General features: G+C 44.2%; 1 protein-coding gene across 6 annotated transcripts in view; it reads left to right on the forward strand.

Moving 5' to 3' along the window:
• The first annotated feature begins 3,598 nt into the window (after window positions 1-3,598).
• The window catches only part of LOC137431182 (mitochondrial import receptor subunit TOM40 homolog), a 77,128-nt gene continuing 68,167 nt past the window's right edge, over window positions 3,599-12,559 (forward strand). For all 6 annotated transcript variants that reach the window (XM_068122233.2, XM_068122242.2, XM_068122225.2 and 3 more), the window contains exon 1: window positions 3,599-3,796. In XM_068122233.2, the coding sequence (XP_067978334.1) occupies window positions 3,658-3,796 (139 nt within the window). In that variant the 5' untranslated portion in view covers window positions 3,599-3,657. The remainder of the gene's footprint in view (window positions 3,797-12,559) is intronic.

The raw sequence follows: 12,559 nt of genomic DNA on the forward strand, positions 1-12,559 counted from the left end.
AAATGGCCACACAGTTGACATCGCACGTGACAAAGCCGAATGCCTCAACTCTGTGTTTGCCTCAAAATCCTTAGTCCCAAACCCATCTCTCTCTCTTCCCACCTTTCCCAGTCGAACCAAACTGCTCCTGGACTCTGTGACCTTCTCTCCTGACAAGGTGGAGGAGTTTTTGTCAAACCTCGACTCTGATTCTGCAACTGGACCAGATGGCATCAGCCCACGGGTCCTAAAATCCTGCTCTGCCGCTCTATCTCACCCTCTCTCTGTTCTTTTCACCCTATCCTTTGCTCAAGGTCATCTGCCAGCATCCTGGAAATCAGCAAACATTACCGCTTTACACAAAAAAGGTGCAAAAACAGATCCTTGCAACTACAGACCAATCAGCCTGCTCCCAATTATCAGCAAAGTCATGGAATCCATCATTGCTTCGGATATGAAATCTTTCCTCTTCTCCAATGGCTTGATCTCTGATCATCAATTTGGTTTCAGACCAGGTCACTCTACTCTGGACATGCTGCTTCTGCTGTCTCAACAATGGATGGAGGTCCTCAATGCCAAACAGGAAATCAGAGCTGTCTCCCTTGACATATCACGTGCCTTCGATACGGTCTGGCACCCAGCTCTGCTCACCAAACTCTCCTCCTATGGTATCCATGGAAATCTCCATGCATGGCTTGCGGACTTCCTCTCTGGTCGTAGTCAACGTGTGGCCCTGAATGGATTTCTCTCATCTCCCCTTCCCGTTCAGGCTGGAGTTCCCCAAGGCAGTGTGCTGGGCCCTGTGCTTTTTCTGGTCTTTATCAATGATCTCTCTGACTCTCTGGAAAATCCTCTGTATCTCTTTGCTGATGACTCCACTCTCTGCCGCTCCATTCCTCTTCCCTCAGATCGGCAGTCTGCAGCCTCCTCACTCTCTGAAGACCTGGACAAAATCACAGACTGGTCAAACATGTGGAACATGTCTTTCAATCCTGACAAATCTCACACTCTTACTATGTCTCTCCGAAAAGATCGACTGGACAACCCTCCCATCTACTTTCTCAACAATCCTCTCCAAGAAGTTCTGTCGCTCAAGCTTTTGAGTCTCACCATCTGCCATGATCTTTCTTGGGAAAACCACATTTCCAAGCTGGCCTCCAAAGCCAGTCGCCGACTGGGCATCCTCCGTCGTGCGAAGACCTTCCTAGGCACACCTGAGCTCCTCACCACATACAAGGCTTTCATCCGCAGCTCAATGGAATACTGTTCTCCCCTATGGGCTGGTGCTCCTGCCTCACACCTGGCTCGGCTTCACGCTGTTGAATCCAAAGCTTTCAGAATCATTGGAATCTCCCGCGATGAAGCTATCTCTGATGGCCTTTCACTCACTCACCGCAGGCAGGTAGGTGGTCTTTCTGTCTTCTACCGACTCCTCTCCGGCCTTGCTCCCCCAGCTCTCTCTGTGCTCTGTCCCCCAAATATTCCTACAGGTCACACAAGATCTGCCAGCCACCCTCTGATGGTTAAACTGCCGAAATCTCGGCTCTCTGCTCACCTTCACTCTTTCATTCCTCTTTTCTCCCGCCTCTGGAACAAACTCCCACACTCACTTCAATCACACCCCTCCCTCCAGGTCTTCAAAACAGCTGTTCACCACCATCTCTTATCTTCCCCCATCCAAAACCTTGATCTTTTCTACCCCCACTAATTCACCCCAGATCCACCTTGTTTGAAATTCCAACTTCTTTCCTGGAAGTCTTGGCAGTGTCCATATGTTTTATACCTCTCCCACCCCCCCCCCCCTTCCCATGCCTCCCCTCCAAAGCCCTCTCCCTCCCACAGTTCTCTCGATGTCTCCATGTCTCTCGGTCCCTGCTCTCAAATGTTGTGTTTGTGTCCTTCCCCCTCTCTCCCCATCTTGTCTACCGCTCCCGATGTTATTTGTTTTGTGTGTCTGTTTGTCTTTCTGTGTGATTAATGTTCGCTCTTTCACGAGCCTCGATCTTGTATACAAAAAAAAAACAAACAAACAAAAAAAAATACAAAATGATTGCAGATTTTAGTCGACCATGACCTTTTGACCTCAAAAGCAATAGGCTCCAGTGAGCCAATATGCAAACCCTACCCACATTTCAAGTCAATCAGAAAGAAATTGATGATTTTGTGACCTTGACTTTTGACCTTTTTGACAGAACACAGGTTAGACTTGAAGAATTGGGCCATATTGGGTCACTGGCATTGATATTTTATGCAATATTGACCTTTGAACTTTTGATCTTAAAAAAACCCCCAAAAATCTGCTTCTAGCGTTTGATTGGTGAACCAATTCAGTGACCCAATAAGCAACTTCTTAAAATTTCATGTCAATTGGATGAAAATTGATGACTTTTATGCAACATTGACCTTTGACCTTTTGATCTAAAAAAAAAACTGCTTCCAGCTTTTGATTGGTGAACCAAATGAGTGACCCAATGAGCAAATTCTTAAAATTTCATGTCAATTGGATGAATATTGATGACATTTATGCAACATTGACCTTTGACCTAAAAAAAATCTGCTTCTAGCTTTTGATTGGTGAACCAAATGAGTGACCCAATGAGCAAATTCTTAAAATTTCACGTCAATTGGATGAATATTGATGACTTTTATGCAACATTGACCTTTGACCTAAAAAAATCTGCTTCTAGCTTTTGATTGGTGAACCAAATGAGTGACCCAATGAGCAAATTCTTAAAATTTCACATCAATTGGATGAAAATTGATGACCTTTATGCAACATTGACCTTTGACCTTTTGATCAAAAAAAAATCTGCTTCCAGCTTTTGATTGGTGAACCAAATGAGTGACCCAATGAGCAAATTCTTAAAATTTCACAGCAATTGGATGAATATTGATGACTTTTATGCAACACTGACCTTTGACCTAAAAAAAATCTGCTTCTAACTTTTGATTGGTGAACCAAATGAGTGACCCAATGAGCAAATTCTTAAAATTTCAGGTCAATCAGATGAAAATGGATGATTTTATATGATGCTTGCTGACCATTGACCTTTTGACCAAATTATTAACTTGTTTTCTCCATATTCTCATGATATAGCTTTGTTGAAAATTTGATGACATGATAAGGAGGCCAAGATTCTCAAAACAAAATGTTTTCACCAATGAATTCCACATTCCTGGGACACCTTCAGTCGAATTCATGCATGGACAGCCGGTTCGTGAAGGACTTGAGCAAAAAACCTACTGCAGATGACCCCAACAGAAGTAAGGATGGTATAAATATTTATACGATGTCAATGGCAAAACTACAAATGCCGAATCCGGTTAAATCCCAATGGGCTCGCGCACCGAGTCAGATTAAATCCACATCCGTCCCAATTCTTATTGGTATTTTCAGTGGTATTTTCTCGCCACCTCCGGATCTCGTGATTTACGGTTCACCTCATTTGGAGTCTTCATTTAGACATATATAATGAATTCCTATTTCTTTGTTTGTTTTCGGCACAAAAAAATAACACATGGAAGACGAATTAAATGACATTATAAGCGCTAAAACTCAATGCCATAGAATAAGTAAATTAACAGCAACAACCAAAACAACAACAACAACAACAACAACGACAACGACGACGACGACGAGTACGATGACGACGACGACGACGATGATGCCGGCCCGCTATGGGCAATGTCGCCTTGTCGAACCATTCGCATTTCAGTTCTGAGACTCGGTCAGCTCGTCATGCTGCTTGGAAATCATGGCGCGCCTTTCGGCTCTTCAATCCGGGCGCTTTCCAAGATCTTCACCAGAAAAGCGAAGGTGAGCCGAGCTCCATGGGCGCTCTTCATGCTCAGGGCGACGCACCCGCTCATTCTTCATACAGTTACAGTTACAGATCATTATATATATATGATCATCGTGATAGTACGAGTGGTGACGATGGTGCGAAGTAGTTTGTTTTGAAAGGGTGAAGTGCGTGAGGAAACCTGTATTTCTTGCTTGATCTTGTGTTATTGACTAATTGAGCTGTTAGTATTTGGTGCCGTACACAAAATACGTGACGCATTGGGGGTGGGGATTCCCGGAGAAGCGGGATGACATGGCCCAGAAATATCCGGTCACGTGGGTCATGGGCGCCATTTTGTATCCATCGTTGCGAATAGTAATCGTAATAGTTCATCATTCTTTTTTTAAATGACAGGTTGCTGTGCAATTTGATCCAATATTATATTCGAGGTTTTTGAAAATGTACAGATCCCTGCAGATATATACATATATATATATATAATTATATATATTATTATATAATATGACCCTACTGCAAAGCCGCAATGAGCCGGCGAAGCCAAAGCCAAAGCCTCCTGGTTTACAACAAACATACAAAATACAAAACAAAATACAAACAAAACAAAAAAAATACAAAACGTACAAAACATACAAACTTACAAACATACAAACAAAATAACAAAATACAAACAAAACAAAAAAATTCAAAACATACAAACAAAATAACAAAACAAAATACAAAACAAAATATACAAAATACAAACGAAACAAAAAAATACAAAACATACAAACATACAAACAAAATAACAAAACAAAATACAAAACAAAATGTACAAAATACAAACAAAATAGAAAACAAAACATACAAACAAAACAAAATACAAAAATACAAAAACTGACAAAAAAATATTTGACGCCGTTTTCAGCCTCCGAAACGTGGTAATAAGCTTTTTTGAAATATTTTTTCAAATACTCGAATCTCATTGGTTCCGGTGTTTGGTGAAGATTTTCGTTGAAGATAACCAGGGCCCGTGCGGGCCTGGGGACGAGGTTGGTCTTAAAGTATTTTAATTACAAATTAGAGGTGCATAAGATTGTGAAACAAACTCCTATTGAACTTTTTCGCAATTTTTTATGCATACTTCCGCATCCGCAAGATGGCGGCCTCCATGGAGTGATTTGGTGCGTCAAAGCTTCGAAATTCTCAAAGGATCCAGCAAAATCTGGCTTTTCAACATAAGATTGTGAATCAAAAAAAGACTGGTGAAACAAACTCCTATTGAACTTTTTCGCAATTGTTTATGCATACTTCCGCATCCGCAAGATGGCGGCCTCCATGGAGCAAATTTGGTGGGTCAAAGCTTCGAAATTCTCAAAGGATCCTGAAAAAATCTGGCTTTTCAACATAAGATTGTGAATCAAAAAAAGACGGGTGAAACAAACTCCTATTGAACATTTTCGCAATTGTTTATGCATACTTCCGCATCCGCAAGATGGCTGCCTCCATGGAGCGATTTGGTGCGTCAAAGCTTCGAAATTCTCAAAGGATCCTGCAAAATCTGGCTTTTCAACATAATACGTACGCGTTCATTCACAACACCGGCTTCGCCGGCTATTAGGTATATGTGGGGAAATTACATGCCCACACCGGGAATCGAACCCAGGTCCTCTAGTGAACTTTACCAGAAAGCCTGGGCTCGATTCCCAGTCTGGGCACATAATTTCCCCACAAATACCTATGAATTGTAATCTTGGTGTTGGCTTAACGGTTGAGGTGGCTGGCTTGTGGTCTTAGGGTACTGAGTTCAAGCCCCTGTCGTGGCGTTGAATTGACACCAGGTGGGTTGACACAGCCTATCATTCCCTTCAGTCTCTTACAACCCCTTAGAGCTTAGACCATAACACCATTTAGAGTCCTTGCATCCTTCAGACAGATGAGACAGCTTGGACCCTTGACCATTTGGAGCTTTACATAACTTGGACCTTTTGAGATTGCAAATAAATTACAAATGTTTAATATGACCAATATTACAAATAAACTTCCACCAAATAAATGTTTTTGTATTATGATTAATTTTTTTATTTTATTTTGAAAAAAACAAACCCATCGTCACCACTCGTACCATCACGATGATCATGTATAATGATCATCTTTTTTTATTATTATTCTTTTTTCATGCAATTTTGAGTTATTGCATTTTTGTTGCACACATGTTTGTGTATACTCGTTGTGCTTGGTTCATACACATACCGGAAGTTTAAAAAAAAACTTTTTGTCAAAAAGAAAACCCCAACCTATTCAGTCAATTATGTCAACATATCATTACCTTTCCATCAATTTAATGTACTGAGAAACCTTATCAGCTTTAACAGTTAGTGACTATATTTCTGTAAAAAGAAAAATGATAGAGAAAAAAAAAACATTTCAAATTCACTTACCAACCAATTATCTTTGAAACGGAAACTGGGACTCCATAACTAATGCTTCCACTTTATTTTCATGCATATGTGAGGTGTACAAAAGAACCCTCTGACAATGCATTGTGTGAGTGGAAGCACGAAGTTTCATGGGTGGTGTATAATCTCAGTGTGCCTGGTTCGCTCACATATCAGGAATAAAACATATATGCCACAAATAATTCCGTCAAACTAATAATGTCCTTTTCAGTCAATGAGAAAACTTAATTATATTGGGAACTAATGTATTCTCCTTCAAACATAACCAGAGTTTCTATATACTAGGAGTAGTGACAACTTGCAATTAGAAGCCATTTTATATCCATGGAGCTTGCGCACCGAACCATTGTGCATGAAGCTTAACGTGTTTGTTTTCAAAGCAAACTGTCTTTCTCTGCACCAAAAAGGGAAAATATCCATGGCTGCTTGGCAAGGGTGATACTGGGTAGTTTGCCATTGCCTTTCAAGCAGTTAGTCAGGGCAGCAATTTATAGTTTGAGCAGGATGCCATTGATGACAAGCCTCTTTTGGTTAAGGGCACTGTGGGATATTTAACATCCATCAACTAATGATGGCAGAGGGGTTACGTGGCCTAATGTCCATTCAATGGATGACGCACACTGGTGAATCACCTTGCCTGTGAAATACCGAGATGACAGTTTATAGCTTGTCGCGATTCAAACCCAGGCTAAACAGGTAAGAGATGAGCTTGTGTACTCTAAACAGAATCTCAGATTCCTTACAAATGCTTCCACTTTATTGTGTGTGTGTGTGTGTGTGTGTGTGTGTGTGTGTGTGTGTGTGTGTGTGTGTGTGTGTGTGTGTGTGTGTGTGTGTGTGTGTGTGTGTGTGTGTATCTGTATCTGTGTGTGTATCTGTGTGTGGCTGTGTCTATCTTTCTGTGTGTGTCTATCTATCTATCTCTTGTGTCTGTCTGTCCATCTATCTATCCATCGGTGCACGTGTGTCTGTATATCTATCTGTGATTGTGTGTATATATATATATATATATATTATATATATTGTTGCGGATCTCAATGCCGGCCTTCTCCCCTTAACAAGGGGGGATTAGTCCCCTTGTCTTTGACTGACCAGGCGCAACCCGAGGCCTATGACGTCCTTTCCGGACAGCGCTAAATAGGGTTGTAGGACCAGATTCGCTATTACCTAAGTACTAGCGCTGCCCTGAAACGAGGACATAAGCCTCGCCCGAATCACGGGTGTTGGTGGATACGCCGAGCAGTAGCGAACCCGTGATCCGAGCCGTTAGCAATTACTAGACCCCGATCCAAGCAGTTCTTATTCGTGTCACGCTTACCCAATGGAGAAATCAGAAGCGGTCGAATTGGGAAGAAAGGAAGAACAGAATTTATTCACACTATGTACAATGATGAGAAGAAGAAGACAGTGCAGCCTTAATAACAGTCTTAACTTACTCCCCAGACAGACGGGCCCGTCTCACACACAGACACTCACACGGGGATTGCAGATGAAAATCAGCATGTCCAGGGATGGCGTCCGGGCAACTCCCTCTCTGGTCCCCAGCTCGTACCGCGAAGATGGATAGTAGAGACGGCAGGAGCTTTCCGCGTGTCGTTGGCGCGCACGGGATAATTACGCGGCGAACGGTAGGGTCTGGGCTCTGGCGGTTAATACTGGCGGCTATTGCCGCATTCACTCGCGTGGCTGCGTACGTAATAGTTCACTACAGCGCTAAGCCTCGAAGTGTTCACACAATGAAGTGCTCTCAACCAGCCCTCTTCTCTCGTGCAAGTCTTCCTGGTAACTTCTCGTGCATTGGTTCTCTGGCAAGTACTTTCATGCGAGTCCTCTCTCATAAGTCCTTTCGCCACTGTCGTGTGCACGCGAGTCCTCTCTCATAAGTCCTGTTTAAGGGCTTTGTGCGAAGGCTTTTATATCCACGCCCCGCGAACCTTCTAGCACTTGCTAGACGCCCTTACCACGCCCTATCACGCCATTCCCTTCAGAGCCCTGGTTGGCTGGTGGCCCTTACCGTCATCGCCTCTGACGCGCTGCCTTGCGCCACCACACCCCGACCCTGCACTCCTCCCTCTGCTCAGGCCTACCTCGGGCTACTCGACTAGCGAGCGGACAAAGGGCAGCGAACGCTGCTGGCAGCCAAAGCGTAACAATCTGCTGCGGGTAGCCCAAAGCGTAACAGAATGAGGGATCAGCCAAATGGGGCGCGGGATCAATTATGCCCATAGATGGAATTGGAGGGTGGCGCAAAAATGAAGGGACCTAAGCTCATGTCTTTACACAATGCAGATATTACTAGGGAAATGGCCTATACTCACACATACCATGACATAACTAATACTCTAAGTGGGCCTACGTGTTGCTCGTGGACTAACTATGGGGGGGCAAACCTTTAGCCTTTAATGATGTCAGATGTACAAATCTCAGAACCGTAGCAATATATATATATATATATATATATATATATATATATATATATATATATATATATTGTTACAGACGCGGCTTTAGATGTTATATTGACCGAGCGGTGGTGTATTTAACCGCGTCCGAACAGTTACTCCCCGATTAAAACCCGATTTCACCCGACGTTGACCAGATCGCCCCACAGATATTCAATCGGGAAACCTCTAATGCGACCGAAAGAGAATGAAAAAGAAGAAGAAGAATACGGAGGAAGAACAGATTTATTATACACACACAAGCAATGGATGGAAGAAGCAGTGACACAGCGAATCGTTAACTTACACTATTCATTTTTACTTAACCCCAAGACAATGAGTAGGACAGGATGTTCACACTTACACAGGGGATATATGCAGGCAGGTAAGGCTTGAGATGGATTGCTTGAGAGGGAGGCAAGGTCGGGAGGCCGCAGCTCACAATGCCTCGCGGTTTTGGCGGGAAACCCTCCGTCGTGTATCCACTGCGGCAGACGTCACGCGCTGGTTCGGCACACCTGCTCCTTTTCTTGGGGTGTGGCCGTCTCTCTCCTTTCAGCGCGTCTCTCCAAAGCTGGTTTCCTTGCCGAGTACCTCTCCTCTTTGGCTTGGAGCGTTTCGCATCTCACCGCTTCTTGGTGCAGTCTCTTTGCTCATCTCCCAAGGCCTCTGATCTCTCATCTCTTAAAGCAGTCCCTTACAGTCGCTTTTATCACCTCGGGCGAAATCAAGCCGCCGGCTCCGAGGGCACGCCTACCGGGTCGCTCACCGCGGTGTTGATTGGCCGTTAGGGCTGGTTCACTCCTTCCCTCTTATAACGAGGTGGAGACACGCCTTTCTTCTCCAACCCTACCTCGTGGCCAATGGTGGTTGAAGAAAACCGCCCAAAATGCTGAAGGCAAATGGAAGGGAGGTTTTGGGGAAATTGGAAGGGCCTACACTTATTTTGTTTGATACAATGCAAAGTCAATCTAGTGGGAAACACATATTTAGCCTACATGGAATAAGGAAATACACTATTTAAAAGATATATCGTGACCTGCGTGTAAGTTTCATGGAATTAACTAGGAGGACGGCTGCGACCATTATTTACATTAACAGGGTGTCACCATACTTTTGTAACGTTCACATTGTAACGTTTTCACATTCGTTACACTTCCTCCAAAATTGTTACACTTCTCAAAAACCGTTACACTTCTCAAATTCGTTACACACTTCTCAAAATCGTTACACTGCACCCTCCTTTCTTCAGGCACGTCCTCGGGCCTACTAAACTTTAACTTAGTGTGACACGTAGGTGTAATTCCCTCTACAATTAACCTGACCCTGAGTGTGACAATTTTAAAACACAAATAAGTATGTCCCCCTATTGCATTGCACCCTGTCTAACAGACTCAAGCCCACAGCTAACCGAATTACGGAATTATTCTCAAACTATACATTTACGGTGGGGAGCATTATTTACAATGACGTGATTTCTTATTTACAACGCAACCCAGGACCTGTGTTTTTTTTTTCTTTTTAGGGAACAAGAAAAAGAAATTCCTGTTGGGAGGGAGGAGACAGCACGCATTGCATCGATGCACCAGTACCAATACCACCAAAGCACCCCAAAGCACCAAAAAGCACCACAAAGCACCACTCGGTGCGCAGTCACCATGGTTCATAATAAACACAACAAAACAACTGGTGGTGGTCTTCTCTTTCTCTGCTGGGCCGATGTTCTTCCCGACGTCTTCTGGCTTCATGCGGCCTAGTTGGAAATAATAAAAAGCACAACTTGTGTCCATTTTTATTTAGGGCAACAGGGGCCAACTAAGGGTGGTCCACCTGTTTGGCATAGGTGCCACCTTACCGAGGTCCGCAAGCAAGATTCCCTGGCCACCATGGCCGGTCTCCAACAGAGGTGCCCTGCCCCAGAACCTGGGGTCCATCAAGTGGTACTTGGCCGCAGAACAGCGGTCCATAAAGTGGTACATCAACGCAATGCATGCTGGTTCTGGGAATCTCGGGCGCACAATGGCCACCTCACGCACGCTCCCCTCGGCACCCAATGGCGCACAGGTCATGTGGGAGACAAAAGAGAGACAATTGAGCGAGGGGTAAGGTCACAAGGGTACACGTCAATAAGGCAATGCAAGGCGAAATGCGTACGGAGGGCGAAGTGAGAAAGCTCGTCCCTACTGTACGTCACCCCCCTGTCACCTACCCTACCCTTGCCCTTACCCCATATGTACAAAATCTACACATTACCAATTCGTCACTACTGTCACGTCTTCCCCATATTTCCCCTACTAGGGCATGCCCGTACGTGGGTGCCCGTTCCTTGGCAAAAAAAAAAAAAAACGCTACCCGTACGCTCTACCCCGCCCGTACGCCCGTACGCCCGTAAACAAAAAAAACAACGCTCTTCGCTTCCGCCCTTCGCTCTGACTGAATTGGGAGAAATAATGCGCATAAGAAATCGAGAAATTATTATTTTCTCCGGAAGAAATCGAATTACGAACCGTAATGGCGCACGCGCTCGGCTCGCTCTCACATCGGCCACGCCTACGCAACAACGTGTTCTGTGATTGGCTGCCGGAAGTGAAGTCTTCACTGTCCGGAAGGTCGCAAATCGCAGTTACGATGAATCGCAAATTAGTTTTTATTAGTTTTAAAACATAGTTTAACGCCAACATAGTTTGCCAACGTGAAATAAATGAATACGCTCTCAAATGTGCCGTCCGAGGCAGAGTCTGTTCGGCACGTTCGGCACACGTGATAGCTCGCTGCTCTCTGATTGGTTGAATCGTTTTTTGGACATAGCTCGGTAACTACTTGTCCGATTAATATGAAACCTTGAAAAGGCACATCCTCGGGTCCCCAGCAATATACCTGGCAAGTTTAAAGTATATCGGACCCGTGGTTGTCGAGAAACAGCGGTCACAGACATACAGACATACATACATACATACATACATACATACACACAGAGATTACTGGAATTATAGATAGATACCAAATTCGTCTCCACAATCCCTCTACTTCAAAATTTTGCCATCATCAATTCATCATCAATCCTCATAAGGAGGAAGAGATGGAATTACGCACAATGTCACACCCACGTCATGATGCGTCTCACAATCCAAACATTTGCATCATAAAAAATAATCAAAACATGGCATGGTGTGGAGTACCTGTCACCTCAGGTGAGTGGATGCAGATGGTGCGAGGAGATCCTTCATCCTAACTATCTATCTATAATTCCAGTAATCTCTGTGTGTCTGTGTGTCTGTGTGTCTGTGTGTCTGTGTGTCTGTGTGTCTGTGTGTCTGTGTGTCTGTGACCGCTGTTTCTCGACAACCACGGGTCCGATATACTTGAAACTTGCCAGGTATATTGCTGGGGACCCGAGGATGTGCCTTTTCAAGGTTTCATATTAATCGGACAATTACTTACCGAGCTATGTCCAAAAAACGATTCAACCAATCAGAGAGCAGCGAGCTATCACGTGTGCCGAACGTGGCGATCAGACTCTGCCTCGGACGGCACATTTGACAGCGTATTCATTTATTTCACGTTGGAAAACTATGTTGCCGTTAAACTATGTTTTAAAACGAATTCAAACTGCGATTAAATTAAAACGATTCATCGTAACTGCGATTTGCGAACTTCCGGACAGTGAAGACTGTCCGGCAGCACGCTTTCCGGCAGCCAATCACAGAACGCTTTGTTGCGTAGGCGTGGCCGATGTGAGACGAGCGGAGCTGAGCGCGTTACGAGCTGACCGCCATTACGGTACGTAATTCGATTTCTTATGCGCATTATTTCTCCCAATTCAGTCAGAGCGAAGGGCGGAAGCGAAGAGCGTTGTTTTTTTTTTTTACGGGCGTACGGGCGGGGTAGAGCGTACGGG

This window comes from Myxine glutinosa, chromosome 1, assembly GCF_964187855.1.
Source record: "Myxine glutinosa chromosome 1, kmMyxGlut1.1, whole genome shotgun sequence".
Lineage (NCBI taxonomy): Eukaryota > Metazoa > Chordata > Myxini > Myxiniformes > Myxinidae > Myxine > Myxine glutinosa.